The sequence below is a fragment of the Doryrhamphus excisus genome, chromosome 21 (genome assembly GCF_030265055.1).
Source record: "Doryrhamphus excisus isolate RoL2022-K1 chromosome 21, RoL_Dexc_1.0, whole genome shotgun sequence".
Taxonomy (NCBI): domain Eukaryota; kingdom Metazoa; phylum Chordata; class Actinopteri; order Syngnathiformes; family Syngnathidae; genus Doryrhamphus; species Doryrhamphus excisus.
The window spans coordinates 14,124,276-14,145,904 of record NC_080486.1 but is presented as its reverse complement, the minus strand read 5'-3'; the positions used below and the strand labels follow the sequence as shown (position 1 = coordinate 14,145,904).

Below are 21,629 nucleotides of genomic sequence, written 5' to 3'. Positions count from 1 at the left end.
CCCGACTATAAATATAGCAGTCAGGGAAGAGCTGTCAGGTTGTGTCAATCATCTACTGGTCACCAGCCGTGATTGATTGCTAATGAAGGTGGGTCACATTGCAGTAAGTCCTCATGGAGCATCTCTATCTTTCTGCAGGAATCCTCTCAACCCAAAGCTCCTCCCAAGCGTTCCTGGCACCCTGACGTCATCATTGCTGCTCAATCAGGTGAGTCTGAGGGGCGTGGTCATGTATATTAAGAACATATTTTTGTAAAATAACCCCTCTATGGCAATAATATCGTCCTCGTTTTCGTCTGACACTTTGGAATGAATGAAGGAGAGCTGAGGTTCCACAAGACGAGCTTGCTGTTCTTTTCTGTGAACACTAGATGGCGCTGTCAGGCTATCAAGGAGCCTTTTAGGTGCACACAAAAGAAAACAAGTCTCAGTGGTTGTCAGGATCCTCATGGTGGAGTGTTTGTTTCCTTCCCTGACGTTGTGGAGATGTTTCACCACATTTCCACTCGGATAGCTCCAGGCGTGACGTGTATCCATTATCCATGACCTCCGCTTCCATGTCATCCTTGTGCTGTCGGCTGTAATGTGGGAAAACTATGATCTGGGAGTGGCAGCCTGATGGAAGCTGTCGTTAAAGACGGCGCCTCTTCTTGCCTCCATTCTCCAACTCCCTAGAAAGCCTTCCTCCCCCTCCTCCTCTGAGTGGCGGTGGGCGGGGGACGAGGCAGATTTGGACAGGCTGGGTCACGTTGGCATTCTTTGACGTGCAGACACCGGACCCAACCAACCCCGTCGCTTGTTAGCAGGAGTGATTTAAAGTCCTCCTCCCGGGCGGCTGCCTCCATCTCCTCGTCCTTCATGTCGTTACCGTCCCTTCATCACCCTTCAAGATCCAAATCCTGGCCTTCTGTGTCGTCACCATGGCGACAGAGTAACGCTAATAGGCTGAGAGCGTCCCTTCGGGGCTCTGGATGGAGCATTAGGCCCAAGGTGTCATACAGCAGTGCATTGTGGGAGAGCGTTCAGTGGCGTTCATTGTCTGCTGCTGCAAGTCTTTGTTTGGAGGGATTCTGGGAACGCATACAATCGGCCCACTCACGCACACAGGCCCTTTGTCTCCAGACGCCAGGCGTCCTATCTGCTCTTTCGGCAGGAACTGAGAAGCCTGCTTAGATGAGAGCCCAAATGTCTTGGAAGACAATCTGACGAGTCCAGCTGGTGTCCATTCCACGCCCTGAGAATCTAATGTGGGCCGTGTTGGAGTTCAACTGCAGGGTATGCTGAGGGCCAGTAAAACAAGGTGCAAGCAAATGGCCCCCGGGTCGCCCTTTGGACAGCCCTGGCCTACAAGCCTTCATCTTGGGCTGACCAGATCGATGGTGCCCGGCAGCAGTGGGTGATGTCACCTTGTGCTCGTGGCCAATAGGACAGCTTGCAGGCCTTTTCAAGGAAGTACTACAATAGCTTTCACAGGAGTACTTCAAACAGGCGTGGAAATCCTGCTGTTGCAGATTGTTGCTGTGAGCATGAATACGAGCTCTGATATGACGGGGGTGGGCCTCAGGTTGGGCATACAAATGAGAAACAGGAGGAGGGAAAAAACAACAGGAAGGAGGGAAATGTAAAACATGTGACGTGCCAAGACTGTCCAAGCATCCGCAGCCCAGAAGGAAAGCTGCCGAGAAGAATATTCCTGGACCCCCGTCTCTCTCCTAATCAGTCTCCTAATCAGTGCACTGGCTCGTTTGGGCCGAGTAGGCTTCCGTGAGACCCCCGTGGTCCAACGCATGGAACAACTCTTCACGTTAGCGCGTTGCTGTGGTAACTCATGAACACTTATCAACTGTAGCACCGGGGCGCCATGGCAACATAGCCTGCCACCTTCTATGTCCGACTGCCTCTCTGTGCTGCGTGGCATGCGTCGTCTATGTCTGGCTCCGTCTCTTCACATCTCCTGTCCATCCATCTGTACATCCATCCGTCTCTACATCTACCTATCCACCATCTGTACATCCATCCATCCATCTGTACATCCATCTACTTATCCACCATCTCTACATCCATCTGTACATCTACCTATCCACCATCTCTACATCCATCTGTACATCTACCTATCCACCATCTCTACATCCATCTGTACATCTACCTATCCACCATCTCTACATCCATCCATCCATCCATCCATCTGTACATCTACCTATCTACCATCTCTACATCCATCTGTACATCTACCTATCCACCATCTCTACATCCATCTGTACATCTACCTATCTACCATCTGTACATCCATCCATCCATCTGTACATCTACCTATCTACCATCTGTACATCCATCCATCCATCTGTACATCTACCTATCTACCATCTGTACAGCCATCTGCCAAGCTATCATCTATATCTATACATCCATCTATTTATTGTCCATCCATCAACCTGTCCACCTCTCTACCCACCCATCCATCCATCCATCCATCCATCCATCCATCCATGCATCCACGGCATGATGTTTTTAGGAATGCCATAGAGGTCCAGACGGGCTTAGATGGTCAGACATAGGGTATGCCATCCATATGTTTTTGTCCAGCACACAGTGCAGTGTTTGTTCTGGAGAGTCCACGTCCCCGTCACTTGACCGGCCTGTCAGCCTGCCGGTCACCCTGGCCCCCCACACAAAGGCGACCCTTATTAGCCAGCCACGTGGGGTCCTGGCACTGGAATGTTAACAAGCTCCCGGGCGCTGACGTGTCTCCTCCAAAAGCGTCAACCGGGCCCTCGCCGACGTCTTGACATGTTGTCACACCGAGGAGGCCGTTTCCACCACGTGGCTTTCACCTGCTGCCCCCCTCCCCAGTCTTACCCCCTTACAGTGTCCATGAGCAAAGCAGTACATCCCTGTGTGAATTAGAACCATCAAACCGTCACAACGTTGAGCTCATTCAGGACATGGACCCTATCGGCACGTCCCCAAAATGTCTCCATTTTCTAAAACGATGTTCCCATCCAAATAGAATGGACCTGCCACTCATCCTCACTAGGTCATGGGGTATGCTCAGCCCACCATTTTACAAATTCACACTTTCTACTCAAGCAGGCTTTAGTAGGAGCTCTACTAGACGTGCCTACAAGGTGTGACTGCTTATTCCGGTTGGGAGACCAGATCCTCCCTCCTTAGTGACAGCTTGATGGATCTCCCCTCCTCTGCTCCTGCAGGCCACGTGAGAAGTTGGCTCATTGGTCAGGACTTTGCTATCTTCAGGATGAAGTCCTGTCCTGTTCATGGAAGAGAGACACCTCGTCATTGTTGTTGCAGTGGCCTCCACTCGCTCCCTACCTCTTACCCAATCCCACAGCCCTCTTTCATCCTGGGAGGCCTCTTTTCACTCAATTACTTCCATGTGGACCCCCCCCCACCCCACCCCACCCCAACACTGTATTTATAGCTACAGACGTAGCATGACGCCACTCTGGGGCTTCCCAGGAAGTCGTGGACTTAAGGTTAGACAGCCTGGTGATTATGTATGCTATCATTTAGATATTACCCAATACCAGTGCCACATCACGGCTCTCCCTGGTAGTTGGCCAGGGAGAAACATGAATAACCCATAAATGAAAAGAAAGTGCCATGTTTCCCCCCAACAGGCAGGAAGAGGGTTCACTCTGTGCATTGCTTCCAGCACCTTTGGCACATTTGTTCCATAGAACAACAGCATGAATGGACTGAGCCCTTTTGTCAGTCATACGGTCTTTGGCATACACACTTGTACTTTTCTAGTAAAGTTAAAATCCCATTTGGTCGTGTTCCCCAGACTCAGCCTACTAGTTGGTACCAGCTGGTACTAGCTGGTACTAGCTGGTACTAGCTGGTCCTACATGCGGGGGTCGTGTCATCATAGAGCATAGAGAGTTTGTGGAACGACATGCTTGTCTTGTAATGCTGACCTTGATGACCTCCACTATGCCATCATTCTGACCCCCCCCCCCCCCCCCATTTTGATTTTGCTTCTCTAACCAAGCCGCCTGCATCCGGCCATTACTAACAAACAGTAAAGTGCTGCTGCAGCATTCGTGCTCAGAGGTTTTTCCTAACATGAGATCCTGGAGTGTTTCTGGGGGGGGGGGGGTGGGTACACTGTAAACGGCCATCGTTGGCACTTGCATCAAGGATGGTAACATATTGACTCTCGCTGTGAAATCACAATGCTGGCGGCAAGTGTATTTCCAGCGTTAGATGTTGGGTGACGGTGCATCTAAAGAGCAGTCCAAGCGTGTTGGATCGCATCCCGTGTGTGCAGTGGGTGGAAGAGCACGCTGGTGGCCTTTTGCTAACCGAGCCCCTGTCAGGGTGTCTCATGATCCGGGGCTCTGCCGTGGTTCATCTCGTGCCCCCTTTGGAGCGCTCACATCGGGATGTATCGCGTCTCCATGGAGGCGCTCTGTCGTCACCCCGGCGGTCTCTCCACCAACGGGAGTCCAAATGAGCGGCGCCGGTGCCGGCACGCTCCATTAAGCGTAGCTGAAGAGTGCTGACAAGGACGTCAGTGGAGCGAGCGCCGTGCAGGTGCAGGGCGGCCTGCTAGCTAGAAAGAGGCTAGCTGGAGCTGTACAGTCTGGATTGGCCTTGCTCATGGGCACATTGTGACGGCACTGTGTACGTCGAAGCTGAAAGTGGAAGAAGGTGTCTCACCTAAAAACATTCCCAGATCTTCTATTCCTCAACATGTTAGCTTTGCTCAGCTTGTCCTTCTTCCACACGTCCATAAACATGGCGTGCAGGCGCCATGGCCAGTTATGCAAATGAGATGACATTGTCAAATAAAATCCATGTGTTATCCCCGAGACGTAGGATTAGATGTTGCCCTCATAGCAGAAGACAAGCTAAGCTGTGGATGTTTGCTGACCTAGCTTAGCATACTCCACTGGATTGTTTAGCATCTTTCATGTGGAAACTGTATGACGGGCTGTCCATCACTTAGTCTCCCTCCCAGTTGTGTCCTCTTCTACATGGTCTGACCACCCCAGCATCATCTCCCCAGAGCCCAGGTGGACATCCAGTTCTTGGCCGCATGCTTGTTTCCACAGCTGGAAGCGCTTCAGTGGGCGGTGACCGGGTGGGTTGCTGTGACGCAATGTTTCAATAAGTCATGTGGACATCTGGACCGCTTTCAACATCACATTTCTCTCCTCGAGATCACCCCCCCACCCGCCCCACCTTGTGACTCATAAGCTGGAGAAAAAACCCCAACTCCATAGGTAGGTCTGATATTGGCGTTCCAGCCTTTGAAGCTGAATGATGATGATGATGGTTCCCATTCTTCATTTGGCTTTCAGGAGTTCTTTTGGGATGAAAAGTCTGAACTCCTCCTCAATATCAGCTTTTATTTGCTCAACCTCACTGAGCCTCCGTGGTGTAGCGGTTAGCGTTCCGGGTTCCAATCTCCACTTGGTAAGCATCATGGGTGTTCGTCAGGAAGGGCATCCGGAATATCAAGCGCTCCAGCCAAAATCAGTATGCCGATCAAAAGATCTGCTGCGGCGACTCCGAAATCGCTGGCGCACTGATATCACATGACCTGCTGAGCAGCGTGGTGGTCTTCCTCCTCCCAGTAAGCCCGTCTCTCCCTTCCTTGCAACGCCCCTTCCAGTGAGCGTTTCTCATATCAACCCCCCCTCTACATAGCGGGGGGGGGGGGTCCTTTATCTAACATGTTGGATCTTCCACACACGGCATTCCCATTGGCTGGGAGGACCCCCTACATCATACTGTCTGTCACCCTCAGGTCCTTCGTGATACACAAGGCCACACTGTGTGTGTGCGTGTGTGTGTGTGTGTGTGTGTGTGTGTGTGTGTGTGCGCGTGCGTGTGTGTGTGCGTGTGCACGTGTGCACAATGCAGAGAAGCGTGTTCCTTCCCCCCCAGTCCCAACCCCAGCATCAATCAGAGCAAATGCACCTGGTGTTTGATATATGGGGGTGTCGGTCGTCATCGGCTGTCCTCCATTAGCCGTCCTGCTGTCCACTTGTCCAGCGTGTCTTCTCACAGTGGGAGCATCTATTATTCAGCAGTGGCAGCGTGTGGTCAGCCTGGAAGTGTGGACTTTATCTACATCATCTACATCCACGTCTGCAGTGCAGCATCATGTCGTTGGCCAAGGTCGTTTAGAGTTCATCAATCACCTTGTCTGCACGATGGATGGCCACTCCTTTCTTTATCAATAAACTTGGATGTTCTGGTCACTGTGAAATATATTTATTGATTTCGTATTTCTAACGCTTACTCCATGTAGGAAATGGACGCCATACCATACTTTCCTTCTGTTATTGTCTACTTACCTCGCTCTTTCTCTCTTTGGGGGGGGGGGGGTATCTATTATTTTGGGATCAAGTCTGAGACTGCTGAAGATGGGAGGAAAGAATATTTGGTGTGAAGCTCTACGCTGCAGCATCTTGACCCACTTTTCCTCTTACGTCATTCCAAGGTTGGAAAAAGGGGAATAACGATGGGGATATGATACGCAGCTTTTGTACTGCATTCAAGATATATTTGGGAACAATTGTTGTTCCGCTGAGTCGTGAGGACGTGGATGTTTGCTGTGGGCCGGCACCACGTCCACGACGCCGCGTGATTTTGTGTATCCGTGACTACTGCCATCCACGATATACTGCCATCCACGACTACTGCCATCCACGACTACTGCCATCCATGACTACTGCCATCCACGATATACTGCCATCCACGACTACTGCCATCCACGATATACTGCCGTCCACGATCTACTGCCATCCACGATCTACTGCCATCCACGACTACTGCCATCCACGATATACTGCCATCCACGACTACTGCCATCCACGACTACTGCCATCCACGATATACTGCCATCCATGACTACTGCCATCCACGATATACTGCCATCCATGACTACTGCCATCCACGACTGCCGCCATCCACGACTGCCGCCATCCACGACTACTGCCATCCACGACTACTGCCATCCACGACTACTGCCATCCACGACTACTGCCATCCACGATATACTGCCATCCACGACTACTGCCATCCACGACTACTGCCATCCACGACTACTGCCATCTATGACCTACTGCCATCTATGACCTACTGCCATCCATGACCTACTGCCATCCATGACCTACTGCCATCCATGACCTACTGCCATCCATGACCTACTGCCATCCATGACCTACTGCCATCCACGATATACTGCCATCCATGACTGCTGCCATCCATGACTACTGCCATCCACGACTGCTGCCATCCACGACTACTGCCATCCACGACTACTGCCATCCATGACCTACTGCCATCCATGACCTACTGCCATCCACGACCTACTGCCATCCATGACCTACTGCCATCCACGACTACTGCCATCCACGACTACTGCCATCCACGACTACTGCCATCCATGACCTACTGCCATCCATGACCTACTGCCATCCATGACCTACTGCCATCCACGACTACTGCCATCCACGACTACTGCCATCCACGATCTACTGCCATCCATGACCTACTGCCATCCACGATCTACTGCCATCCACGATCTACTGCCATCCACGACCTACTGCCATCCATGACTACTGCCATCCATGACTACTGCCATCCACGATCTACTGCCATCCACGACCTACTGCCATCCATGACTACTGCCATCCACGATATACTGCCATCCACGATATACTGCCATCCACGACTACTGCCATCCACGACTACTGCCGTCCATGACCTACTGCCGTCCATGACCTACTGCCATCCACGATCTACTGCCGTCCATGACTACTGCCATCCACGATATACTGCCGTCCACGACTACTGCCATCCATGACTACTGCCATCCACGATATACTGCCATCCACGACTACTGCCATCCACGACTACTGCCATCCATGACTACTGCCGTCCATGACCTACTGCCATCCACGATCTACTGCCATCCACGACTGCTGCCATCCACGATATACTGCCATCCATGACTACTGCCATCCACGACTACTGCCATCCACGACTACTGCCATCCATGTCTGTGTGACAAACACCTTGGCTTTGCGTTGTCGGCATTAGAGGCTTTTGAAGTGAACACTTGGTGGTTTGTGATGTGACTCGGTGACAAAGTCATCCATTCCCATAAAGTCACTTCCTGAGCTCAGCTTTGAGCGGGGCCCCCCTGGAGAGATCCAAGCCCTGCACAGCGAGCGTCCTCTGACTTTGAACATGGACCAGCTGCATCCTCTCCACGGCCTTCCAGCTCAACCATCCCCACCTTCTTTTCCACAAGCTTGAAATGGCTCTTAGAGCACGTGTGCTTGTCTATGAATAGAAGGGGGTGGGGGGGCGTGGGGTGGGCGGTGGGTGGCCTCGCTCTGCATGAGCAGCAGTCAGAAGGTCTGAGGACGTCATGCCTCGTCTGAGTATTTACGACGGCCGTCCTCCCTCATGTCAGGCCAAGGCCAGCTTCCTCACGTCAGTGGGCCGTGCATGATGGAGAGCCATATCGGGATGTGCCACCGCCCCACGTGGAACCCACCAAGCGTTCCTGCTTGCATCCGTGAGAGGCGAGCTGTCCGCTGTGGGATCTTTGTGCGTTTGTGTGGCACGCCGTTGTCATTTAGCAGGCTACAACAGCTGGAGCGTCTCCGGTGGCCGGCTGCTTTGTTCCCACAGATGGGCGGCTGGGAAAGGGCCTCTGATGTCACTGGCTCTCCTTCATGGCCCACTGACCCCGCACCCCCGGCCCCCACGTTTGAAGCCAACACATCCGTAGGATGCTGACTCATACAGTGGACACACGTCCTCATATAGCATGTACGCTGCTAGCTCCACCTCCCTACCACCAGCTCCACTTGCTCCTCCCCCTCCAGACCCTCCTGCTGGCTTGACGTTGTTGGATCAACATTTGCAATAAAGGTGTCAATATTACTGCTTTGGGTTTTGACCTTCTGGAGAGAATTAGTAAGTCAAATAAAAGTAAGTCAAATAAAAGATGGCCGTCGTTGGAGCTTGACAATGATATGCTGACGAAGGCTGCATCTACTTTACGATGAAATGGCTTCTTTGTTCAGTCTGTCGCTCGCGTGAAAAGCGTGCAATGATGTGTTGCATTGTGGGAGAAGCGCACGTGTCTTATTAATAATGCAGCCTGGCTGGCCCGCGATGGATTGGACTTGGAAGCCATCCTTGCTGTTGTTCTTCCTCTCTCCTCTTTGGCCCCCCCCCCATCCCCCCCCCGCCCCCCCTCCTTGTGCTCCCTCATTTTTCATGGCGTGGCGCTTTGGCCAAGTCGGGTGGTGCAGCCGCACCCGGCCCTGATTAGGTCTCATCAGGCTTCAGGAAGAAGATTGTGATTGGTCCGACTCGGCGTCCACCTGGGCCTCATTTGCATTCTGCTTTTGGGTACTCGGGTTGGAACATTGATGGCGTTGATGACAGCCGCCTCACGTTAGACGGATGCTAGCGCTGATGGATGGCGGCAGCCACGGCAAACGATATGCGGAACTTGATCTCCCCAATGATCTTACTCTTGGTGGCCTCAGACACCAAACGCCATCCCTCAGCTCAGCTATCCTAGTCGTGTGTGTGTGTGTGTGTGTGTGTGTGTGTGTGTGTGTGTAAACGAGTGGCGGCCCTCGTGCACACAGGTCAGTAGGTCTTGGCTGGCAGTAGGTGGATGGTGTGCAGAGAGAGCGGCCATATTGTCAGGTCAGCCAAGGTGAAGACTATCAGGTGGAGATTGGAGGTGTCGTGCTGCAGAGTCCAATAACGACACCCAGAGGCGGAGCCTTAATGGCGGTGGCGTCACTTGGTAGCGTGAAGGGGCGGATGCTAGTATAGCATAGGATAGTGTATGCTAGTATAGCATAGGATAGTGTATGCTAGTATATGCTAGTATAGCATAGGATAGTGTATGCTAGTATATGCTAGTATAGCATAGGATAGTGTATGCTAGTATATGCTAGTATAGCATAGGATAGTGTATGCTAGTATATGCTGGTATATGCTAGTATAGCATAGGATAGTGTATGCTAGTATAGCATAGGATAGTGTATGCTAGTATAGCATAGGATAGTGTATGCTAGTATATGCTAGTATAGCATAGGATAGTATATGCTAGTATAGCATAGGATAGTGTATGCTAGTATATGCTAGTATAGCATAGGATAGTGTATGCTAGTATATGCTAGTATAGCATAGGATAGTGTATGCTAGTATAGCATAGGATAGTGTATGCTAGTATAGCATAGGATAGTGTATGCTAGTATAGCATAGGATAGTGTATGCTAGTGTATGCTAGTATAGCATAGGATAGTGTATGCTAGTGTATGCTAGTATAGCATAGGATAGTGTATGCTAGTATAGCATAGGATAGTATGCTAGTATAGCATAGGATAGTATATGCTAGTATAGCATAGGATAGTATATGCTAGTATAGCATAGGATAGTATATGCTAGTATATGCTAGTATAGCATAGGATTGTGTATGCTAGTATATGCTAGTATAGCATAGGATAGTATATGCTAGTATAGCATAGGATAGTGTATGCTAGTATAGCATAGGATAGCATAGGATAGTGTATGCTAGTATAGCATAGGATAGTGTATGCTAGTATAGCATAGGATAGTGTATGCTAGTATATGCTAGTATAGCATAGGATAGTGTATGCTAGTATATGCTAGTATAGCATAGGATAGTGTATGCTAGTATAGCATAGGATAGTGTATGCTAGTATAGGATAGTGTATGCTAGTATAGGATAGTGTATGCTAGTATATGCTAGTATAGCATAGGATAGTGTATGCTAGCATAGGATAGTGTATGCTAGTATAGCATAGGATAGTGTATGCTAGCATATGCTAGTATAGCATAGGATAGTGTATGCTAGTATAGCATAGGATAGTGTATGCTAGTATATGCTAGTATAGCATAGGATAGTGTATGCTAGTATAGCATAGGATAGTGTATGCTAGTATATGCTAGCATAGGATAGTATATGCTAGTATATGCTAGTATAGCATAGGATAGTGTATGCTAGTATAGCATAGGATAGTGTATGCTAGTATATGCTAGCATAGGATAGTGTATGCTAGTATATGCTAGCATAGGATAGTGTATGCTAGTATATGCTAGCATAGGATAGTGTATGCTAGTATATGCTAGCATAGGATAGTGTATGCTAGTATATGCTAGCATAGGATAGTGTATGCTAGTATATGCTAGCATAGGATAGTGTATGCTAGTATATGCTAGCATAGGATAGTGTATGCTAGTATATGCTAGCATAGGATAGTGTATGCTAGTATATGCTAGTATAGCATAGGATAGTGTATGCTAGTATATGCTAGTATAGCATAGGATAGTGTATGCTAGTATATGCTAGTATAGCATAGGATAGTGTATGCTAGTATAGCATAGGATAGTGTATGCTAGTATATGCTAGTATAGCATAGGATAGTGTATGCTAGTATAGCATAGGATAGTGTATGCTAGTATATGCTAGTATAGCATAGGATAGTGTATGCTAGTATAGCATAGGATAGTGTATGCTAGTATGTGCTAGTATAGCATAGGATAGTGTATGCTAGTATGTGATAGTATAGCATAGGATAGTGTATGCTAGTATATGCTAGTATAGCATAGGATAGTGTATGCTAGTATGTGATAGTATAGCATAGGATAGTGTATGCTAGTATAGCATAGGATAGTGTATGCTAGTATATGCTAGTATAGCATAGGATAGTGTATGCTAGTATAGCATAGGATAGTGTATGCTAGTATAGCATAGGATAGTGTATGCTAGTATAGCATAGGATAGTGTATGCTAGTATATGCTAGTATAGCATAGGATAGTGTATGCATAGCAGCTGCAGCGTGTACTGTAAATACCACACTACAAAAGTAACATGGCGGCACCAACCAAAGTGGACAGAAGCGTGTTGCTTGGTGAAAGTCTATTTTGTACAGAGGTGGTGGTGGGGGCTGGGGGTGGGGGGGGGCTGATATACATTCATCCCCTCCAGCGAGGTGCCAAGAAGCTGCTCTCATAATCCTCCCTGCCTAAATAATTCATCACTTGCCCTCAAAATTTCATCAGCACCTCCACAACGGAGAACAATCTCCTCCTCCTCCAGCGCGTGGAAGCGAAGGGTGATGAAGATGATGACGAGGATGCCCCCGTTTACTGCGGCGTGTGAGCATCCATTGAGATGTGATGGCGGCAGCCCGCTGCCTGCAGGCTGTCATTTCACACCTCCTGTGATTTGTGACACACGGGGGGGGGTACCACCACACATCCCTGAAGATACTGCAGTACCACGCTACTAGTACTCAGGAGTGGATGTAGTACACCTGACAGGCGGTCCTCAGGCCGTGAAGCTAAGCTGCTGTTGGCGTGGCGAACATTTGTAGATGTTGGGCTGTCCCCCCCCTGACAGGGTCCCTCAGCGGCCGTTTGATGTGGTCTACCCGGGGCCATCATGAAGAAGAAATCCAAGCATGGACAAGGATTAGTTCTGGCCCGGATTGACCAACCCTGTCTGGGGGGAGCGTCTTGGCGTTCCATGGCTGCTCTGCTGTCCCACCGAGATGCCCGACGCCAGCCACGTGGTCTCCCATCATGAAGGCCTCAAGTCAGGATGAGGTGTGAAGTCTGGAGTTATTTCTGGTTCTTCTATCTCTGTGTTGGCGTCACGCAGCTGAAATGGCGACACACGGGTTGATGTCCTAACGTGGGTCGGTCTTGGAAGCTCTGCAGACACCATGCTAACTTATGCTAACTTCTCTTCCAGTGCTGCCAATTTTACTTCATAGCAGCTGAAGTGGTAAAATGTAGAACCAAATGACCTAGATCCTGCAGTGGGGGGCTTGTCTTGATATGGCGGCTTGTTGTGTGAGGCTGCAGGAAGACTAATGGAGGCTTGGAGTGGTGCTGCGTTGTTAGCGCTTCTACACACACACACACACACACACACACAAAGCATAGCTCATGCATGACATCCACCAGCACGGACTCGCGTCACGTGCACCTTACTCCACTAATGACTGCAAAGTTGCAGGAGGTGTCACCTCACCTTGGCGAGGCTTTGGTTGACGTTGGCTTCAGGAATGTCGGTAAAAAGAGGAATGGTGCCGCTCACTGCTGGCAGTCTTCCTGACGTGGTGCAGCTTTCTTCTGGTCAGTGCCAAATGTTCTTCCGACACCAGCACCGCCATGCTGGGGAAATTGGCCTCGTTACCAAAACGTTGTGAAACCATCATGTCCGCCGTTCTGTGTAAATAGCCTGCTTCTTGTCTCCTGCTTTTCTTTGCAATGCTCGTCCAACGCTTGACTATTAAGGCAGGTGAGATGTGGAACTATGGTCACCTGGCTTCACTGATGACCTTTGACACTGCATGGACCCTGGTGACTGACCTAGCGGAGCTCGTGGCCAGGAGGGACACGGCATGGCTGAGATCAAATGGAACAAAGGTCCAGTCTGATCTAGAATTCTTGTTCATCTTAAAAATGTCATCAAGTCCACCATGTCTTATTGAGTAAACAGGATGGATGATTGGCGGGTGCTGCCATGCTGCTGGTACCCCCCCCCCCTTACTTAACTCACGACTGGCTCCCCAGCGTGGGGGGGGGGGTAATCACGGCTGTCAGAGCATGGAGCTTGATTGCCACGCTAATCAGAGCGTCTGGCGGCTGACATTTTCTTGGCGTGATATGCGGAGGATGAGGCTGGTTTTGACGCATCAGAGGTCAGATGGTCTGATTGCCAAGCAGATCTGCGGCAGATCCACGTGGCAGGTTGGCGTACGTCATCGGCGCCAGCTGATCTTCCAGGTGATTGGATCCGGTCCACAGCTTGGGCTGGATGCCGCTGCAGATCCGGGTGGCACCCAGCCCTGATTGCGTTTTTACTCCAAAAGCCCAAATTCCCGAGAGAGGCGTTCGCTATTCCGCCGCTCTCCTCCTGCTGGGCCTCCTCCGCAATGCCGCACTGCATCGCTAATGCAGGTGAGGCCTCTTCTCGTTAACAATCTCTGCTGTTTGTGGCGCATTGATTGATTAGCAGGCTGTCAGCGGCAGCCGTTTGATTTAGCCTGAAAGCATCCGCCCATTTGGGCCAGGCCTGGGAGGCCACGCCCACATCGTCAACCATGCCAGCGTTCTCTGCTTTTTCTCTTCTGCTTCTTCTTTATAATATTCCATAGAATCTTCTTTTCTCACTGACATGGAAACAGGAGTTGAGAACATTCAGGGATATCCTATGTCATCCATGGAAGTCAGCCCCCCATAAAGCGTGCCCCCTGCGTGTTCTGGCTCCTGATGAAGCAGCCTGTGTTAGTCGGTGCTGCGTCAGTGCTGGGGGGGATAGGCCGCTTTTTGGGGGGGGGGGGCTTGCAGTGTCATCTTGTCTTTGTGGAGAGACAGAAAGACGAGATTACATTTTTACATTTTGGGCCACTGAGAGCATCAAAAGCATCCTTTTTGTCTCCAATGCTGCTAGACTGATCATGTGATCATCTCCAAAGCCCACAGCTCACCACGTGACCACGTGACCACATGACCACATGACCACATGAAGACGTCTGGCTGCCTCCCGTTGGACGACCATCTTCTTGTTTTAAGATCTGGCCAATGTTCTCAACTCCTGTGTCGGGCCAGAGTCCCGGGTGAGGGTCTGCAAGCTGTGGCACTACCTGATCTCCACTGGAAAGGCAAGCGGTTCTACACACGTACAATACATACATATATGCATATATTTATGCATACATAGTATATGCATACATACATATATATATACATCCAGTCTATTTTTCAAGCGAGCCCACTTGGACCATCCATCCATTTTCTATACTGCTTGTCCTGTCTAGGGTGATGGGGGTAGGCTGGAGCCTATCCCAGCTGACTTGGGCGAGGGGCAGGGTACACCCTGGACTGGCCCATTGGGACCATCCCTCCAGCGACTTCACGACAGGTACGATGATGTGATGTGTTCTTTTACATGTTTGTATTTGTTCATGTACTATATTGTATGTAGTATGTACTATATTGTATGTAGTATGTACTATATAGTACTATGATGTTTATGTCCACACTAGGCGCATTGAAGAACTTTTTACCTCGCTCGGCCTTGGTGAATAAAGGCTATAGGCTACGCATGCTAGCCAAGTCTTGATAAGAAAAGATAAGACAGCCGTATATGAAGTATTGATATGAAGTTATTGATCCTTTCTGGTCGTCCATCGAAGACGCGTGAAGCGCTGTCAGGAACATTTGTCAGAGGAGGAAGTGCAGAACCGACAGCTTTTCCGGTGCGGATGATGTGGTGACGAGCATGACGCCCACAGCTGACTCGTTGCCCCCGCTATCCCTTTCAGGCGGGGGCTGCCACGTCTGGGCGGGGGCTGCCACGTCTGGCCTGGGGCGATTTGCTGCCTGCCGCTTCTTTCTTCCCGGGAAAAAGCTAACATTTCCAGCTTCCTAAAAATACCACAAGTGTTGCTGGAAAGAACCCGGAAAGACCCAAAGCCTCCTCCAGCTTTGCAGCTTTTTTTGGGGGGGGGGGCTCCTCTAGTCACAGACTTCCATCAAAGACAGCAGAAGTTGTTGGCACATATCTGTGGGGGCCACATGTATATAACGTGTATATGTACATACATGTGGATATATAGTTGAAATGTGTCATGTCAACCGGTACTTTTGGTTCCCGCCTGGTCTTCTAGCGGGCGTGTCCAAACCTTCTCCAGCTGGGGTTGCACACGGAAACGTCAAGAAATTTAGGTTGCCATTTAGGTTGTTTAGTCAAAAGTGGATATGTATTTAGGACACTGATTATTATTATTATGATGATTATTATTATTATGATTATTACCATCTCCTACATATTTTGCTCTTTCTTTCCATTACTGCTGTTGTCTTTTGGTTGAGTTCATTTCTAGCGTGTGGCGCGGGCCACAAATGGCCCCCAGGCCAAAGCGCGGCGGCTGCTGATAAACCGCCGGTTGATATGCTTTATAGAAAATAGATTTAAAATCAACTGACCTTCTTGGGGGGAGTTGGGGGGTCTGGGCGCCGCCCCCCCCCCCCCCATACAATATTGGAATATTTGTAACTTGTTAGCATAGCGATAGAAGACTGATCCATTCGATGTGTTTTTTTTCATGTGCGGCCCCCATGGGGACAAGCTGGGACACCCCGCCCCGAAGATGCGATTGGTCAATAATCATCAATCAATCATAACCCATAAACGCTGGTTGTAATAACAAAGCTGTAATGAACATCACACCCCTGCAGAGTCAGAGCAAGTGGACTGGACTCAGTGGACTCAGTGGACTCAGGTGTTCTCCTGCAAAGATCAGCCCGGTGCTAAATGTCACTTAGCGCTCTCTCGGGTCCAAATCAATACCCAGCCGAAGCGTAGTAAACTCATCGCTTGTTTACTCCATGTTTCCGTCACGTGAGCGAGGGGACACACGCTTACATCAACAATGAGGAGGACGTTGTCCACGCCGGATAAAAAACCATCGACTGATTGTCTCTGACTTCATCTTTAGTTAGCATTAGCACTTTCCTTGCGTCCACTGGTTTCACGTTCACAGACAACATGGACACTGAAAAAGATCTTTTAGTTGCGACATTCAAAGGGAAGGAGCGAGACGAACGGCGCAGTAGAAAAAGGTGAAGGTGATACATTCCATGTGGCGTGAGGCGCTCCTCCGACGCTAAAGCTTGCAAGATGGAGTCTTTGGTCTTCACAGTTTGGAGTGCGTCAGCAGCGACTTGCTCAGGTCCTTGGCCTCCCCGGCCGTGCGGACCCGCTCGTAGCCCAGCACGGACATGGAATGATGGCAGTAGTCCTCCACCTGCTTGATCTGCTGGATGCTGAGCACCGTCCTCCACGCGCTGGCGGCCTGGGTGGCGTTCCGGGACGAGACGATGAAGGGCTTGGAGGAGGAGCTGGAGCCGCTGGTCATGTTGAGGGCAAACGACTCGATGTCGTGGTTGGCGGTCAGGTTGGCGAAGCGGTAGACGTTGCGCAGGGTCTTGACCGGGTTGTCCACCAGGTCCTCGTAGCGCACCGCCATGTACTTCCCCTTCAGCCACCCGGGCGGGTTCAAGGCCGTCCTCAGAGTCCTGGAGGTGCGGTCGCAGATGACCTCCATGGCGCCGATGGAGTGGTAGTCCGAGCCGTCCTTCTTGTTGGCTTTGTGCCCGGGGTCCACAAAAGGGATCCGGCGGAGTTTGGGGTCTCTGCTGCGGACCACCTGCAGGTTCTCCCGGATGAGGCCGTGGCGGGACTTGATCCTGGAGTTGGCCACCGCCCGTGGATCTCGCACCAGATGAATCACCTTCAGATCCAAGGACGGGTCCTCCATGAGGGGCGCCAGCACGTTGACGTCCAGAATGCGCACCCCTTTAATGACCACCGTGTGGTACTTGAGGCACTCGTCCTCCAGCAGTCGGAGGCTTTGGGGCGGACACTTTTTGCACACCTTATCGTCCACCATGCCCACCACCTCCTTCCTGTAGGCCGAGCACAGCGGGAAGGAGCACACCACTTTGTTGAGGGTGGCCCCAAACAGCCCCAGCGAGGTGAAATTCTTGCCCCCGGGGCTGTTGTAGAGCTGAAAGACGGACAGGTCGCAGCGGTACAAGGAGCTCAGCATGTCCCTGGCCGCCCCCTGCAGGGACACGGCGTCCCCCGGGTACAGCTTCTGCCAGATGTGCCACATGGGCTCGTAGAGGAAGAACACCTCCGGGTTTTGGTTGAAAAGCTCCCCGAAGAAGGACGAGCCCGACCTCCAGGTGGTCAGGACGTAGATGAGCTGCCTCTTCTTGGCCAGCGAGGGTCTGTAGAGGAAGCGGAGGTCCGACCTGCCCTGGTAGCTGGCGCTCCTCATCTGGTGGCCGCACGGCTGAGGCTCCTTGGTCCACTTGTAGTTGGCCAGGTTGAGCATGGTGAGCACCAGCAGCAGGAAGTAGGCCATGAAGAGCACCATCCTCTTCCTGCGCAGCACCTTCATCACGATGCCGGGCTGCGCTATGATCTTGGTATGGTTCCTGTAGGTCTTGAGCTTCCTCCCGAAGCCGGCATCCTTCTCCCAGGGTGCCGTCAGCTTGAGAGGTGGATGGTACTGCTTGCCTCTCATCTGTGCGCTTACATGGACGGGGGCAATATGTGGGATGACGGGGATGATTGGATTATGTAATTGTTGCCGCTTCAAATTCCAGCCCGGGCTGTGCCGTGGGGCGTCTTCATGGCAACGACGGAGGAGAGCGGAGAGCGGTGCAGGGGAGCCACGGGGATGGAGGCTACATCGTTGTCACAGACGCCCATGTTTGTCCTGCCGGAGCGCCCCCGCCGCGGGACGCAGCCCCCCCCAAAAATGCGCCGTGCTCGTGCATCCCAGACAGTCAAATAGTCCGCCGGTGTGGCGCGGAGGCTCGGAGCTCGCAGCTCGGCTCGCAGCTCGGCTCGCCCGGGGAAGAATCGCATCTGCGGTAAGCGGCGTTTGCTTTGTTGACGCCTCTTTTCTTCGTCTTCCTCTCCTGGCCGCTCTCTCTAAAACACTAGACACATTCAACGCCAAGCTAAGCGCTGGGGCCGCCCACCGAGCCGCGCTATTGGTCCGCTCGGTGACGTCACACCGCAACCAGCCGGGCTATTGGCCGAGCTCGCTGTCTGTTTCCTGCCCGGCTCGTGACTGCCGAATACGCTGTAGTGGTTGATGGTTCTTTATGTCTAGGATAGCTTGTCTTCCTTTGAAGCTACTTCGGGCTTTTGGACAATCAAACGTTTCCCTAATGTACCGGAAAGACTCATAGATTGAAGAGTGGTCCCGGAATAGAGCAGACGTCTTTGCTGGTGCTTCTTCTGTGTCTTACGTCGTGGACTTTTATGGCAAAAGTCAATAATCGATAAGTCCAGATCGATACATTGGACTCCCGAGGTACAATTGCACCCGTCTAATGAAATCCCAGTTCTGCCTTTATCAGGAGAACCGCTGGTGCACCAGTCATTCATATATGGTAAATATTGAAGAATATTACCAGGAGAAATAGCAGTCATCTCTTATTAATCGATTGATGATAATCAACATGGCTCCCCCTGCTGGCGTGAAGGGGAGCAGGAGGCCGTGCAGATGGAAAGCCATGTCGGTTGAGTGGAATAAAGGTCTTCGGGTCTAAATGTCTTGTCCACGGCCACGCTGTCGTTGTTTAGTGGTGTCGTCTTCTGTGGCAAACATTTGATTCCGTCCTTTAGTGGGAGAAGACATGCAGGATGTCGGGTGTTTACTTGGTGTTCACTTGGTGTTTACTTGGTGTTTACTGCCCTCTGCTGGTCGCTGGAGGAAGTGCTCCATGGCATGGACAAGCACTGTCCACGCAGGTACGGTCAACCACCGAGCATTGCATGTCGACACGAGTGGACACAAACACCCCATCTGGCCCCCACTGGACACTTTATTAGGAACACCTGCACCCTGCTGTACCTAATGTTGTGGCTGGTTGCCCGCGCTCGACCTCCCCTTTTTATGTGCTAAAAAGCTGCAGTGGAGACCAGCAGTTACGTAATGACGAGCTCGAGAAGCAGACATGCGCAGTGGGATCCTCGCCATCATCAGCATCAGGACCGCACAGATCTCCACTGACGGTCGAGTCGTGGTCTTCCTCGAGCGGATCAGCAGCTTTCGCAGCAGGTTTCGTGTTCCCCGGGTGAGCGAGCACACCAAATAGATGATCTTTGTCTGACATTGCGACGGCGCCGCCACACGACAAAAGGCTGCCGTGCGCGGCGGGCTTTCTCCGGTGATGCTGGGATGCACCTCAGTGTTTGGCCCTGCTCGCTCTCCGTCGTCATGGCCGCGCTCTACCAGGGCACCGACGCCTCCTCCCCGGATAAATTCCTGGCCCTGAAGGACGTGAGGGAGGTGAAGGAGGAGACCACCCTGGACGAGAAGCTCTTCCTGCTGGCCTGCGAGAAAGGTGGGTTCTGGTTCCGTGCTGGACTTCACACATCCTTACCACTTCCCCAGTCCATCAAGAGTCGTCTTTCAGGAACCATGCGTGGATGAGTTTGGTGTGGAAGAACATGTCCGCCCTTTGAGGGGACATGTTGGCCTCAGGGGTCCGCCCCCGCTTCTTAGAGGCTGCTTCACAGATTCCTCCATCACCTTCTCTCTTCTTGATGCCATCCGTGGTGCCATCAAGTGCACCGGTTCCTCCTGCAGCAGAACATCCCTGTTCTTCAGCGCTGGGGTGCTCCTCTCACATTGACGTGTTGACTCTTCTCCTTGAGGATCTCTGTCATGTGGCCTTTGGATGCACTCTCCATCCTCACAAGATCTTTGCTTCATTTCACGTGAAAATAGGTTCTTCTCTGGGACGCGGAGCCCCTCCCCTTCCTGAGCGAGCGGCACCTTCACGATGCCGCCAAGGATGAAGCAGTCGTGTGGAGCTCCACCTTCTTCTCCTGATGTCTTGGACTCGCGTTTGCAGTGTGGCCTTCAACGACAACTAGATAGCCAATCAGAAGGTTCCAAAGCCTTGTCGTCACCATGTGGTCTTTCCCAAGGCGGTCCTTGTTAGGAATGGAATATTATAAATATTCCATAAATATTCCTACCGTCATCTTGGTCACCATGGCAACATTTAGCTCATAGAAATCAAATGTCGTAAAACAGGAGACGTTTAGTCTGCTTCACCTCAAAGTGGGGGGGGCAAAGTACGGCTGGCAGTCTGCTTGAAACATCTTCATCTCAGCAAGACAAGCTGGGAGCTTCATGCTTGGATGAGCTTGGTGTGGAAGTCCTTCCTGCAGCTGTGATAATCTGCTGTCCCGATACTTTTGTCACGTTCCTGTGGCCGAGGTATGAGGAGGAGGAGGAGGAGCAGGAGGAGGCTTGCTGAAGAAGTAGGCCACGGTGACCATATAAAGTCCTGTGAGGGAGACGTTCCTGTAAACGTTCCCCCCGTGTTGTCAGGCGACTACTACATGGTGAAGAAGCTGCTGGACGAGAACCGACACGGCGAGCTCAACGTCAACAGCGTGGACGTGCTGGGCCGAGACGCCATCACCATCGCCATCGAGAACGAGAACCTGGACATCCTGCAGCTCCTGCTGGAGCACGGCTGCCAGGTGAGGAAGATGCCTTCAGGCCGACTGCTTGCTTGACTTTGCGTTTGCGTGCAGGCCACCGACGCCTTGCTGGTGGCCATCGACTCGGAGGTGGTGGGGGCCGTGGACATCCTCCTCAACCACAGACCCAAGCGCTCGTCCAAGCCCTCCATGGCCGTAGGTCTCCGCTCACGTGCTCACGTCTTCCATGAAAGCGTGTCCTCATCCTCGGTCTCCTCCTCGCAGAAGCTCATGCAGCGCATCCAGAACCCGGAGTACTCCACCACCATGGACGTGGCCCCCGTCATCCTGGCGGCGCACAGGAACAACTACGAGATCCTCACCATGCTCCTCAAGCAGGACATCTCCCTCCCCAGGCCGCACGCCGTCGGCTGCGAGTGCACGCTCTGCAACGCCAAGAACAAGAAGGACAGCCTGCGACATTCCCGGTAGGACGGCGACATCATCTATTACATCATCTATTACATCATCTATTACATCATCTATACA

The 21,629-nt window shown here is 51.4% G+C and overlaps 2 protein-coding genes across 8 annotated transcripts in view; one reads left to right on the top strand and one right to left on the bottom strand.

Annotated features, from left to right (window-relative positions):
* trpc1 (transient receptor potential cation channel, subfamily C, member 1) overlaps positions 1–21,629 on the top strand; it is a 29,481-nt gene that overhangs the window by 1,988 nt on the left and 5,864 nt on the right. For 2 of the 7 annotated variants that reach the window (XM_058060064.1, XM_058060063.1), the window contains exons 2-7: positions 139–208; positions 14,530–14,715; positions 14,872–14,975; positions 20,986–21,140; positions 21,195–21,296; positions 21,366–21,568. In XM_058060064.1, the coding sequence (XP_057916047.1) occupies positions 14,876–14,975; positions 20,986–21,140; positions 21,195–21,296; positions 21,366–21,568 (560 nt within the window). In that variant the 5' untranslated portion in view covers positions 139–208; positions 14,530–14,715; positions 14,872–14,875. The other 5 variants (XM_058060067.1, XM_058060062.1, XM_058060068.1 and 2 more) reach the window with 5 other exon arrangements.
* chst2b (carbohydrate (N-acetylglucosamine-6-O) sulfotransferase 2b) lies at positions 15,471–19,249 on the bottom strand. The gene has a single exon (XM_058060082.1). The coding sequence runs from the start codon at positions 18,148–18,150 to the stop codon at positions 16,753–16,755; it is 1,398 nt and encodes a 465-aa protein (XP_057916065.1). The 5' UTR covers positions 18,151–19,249; the 3' UTR covers positions 15,471–16,752.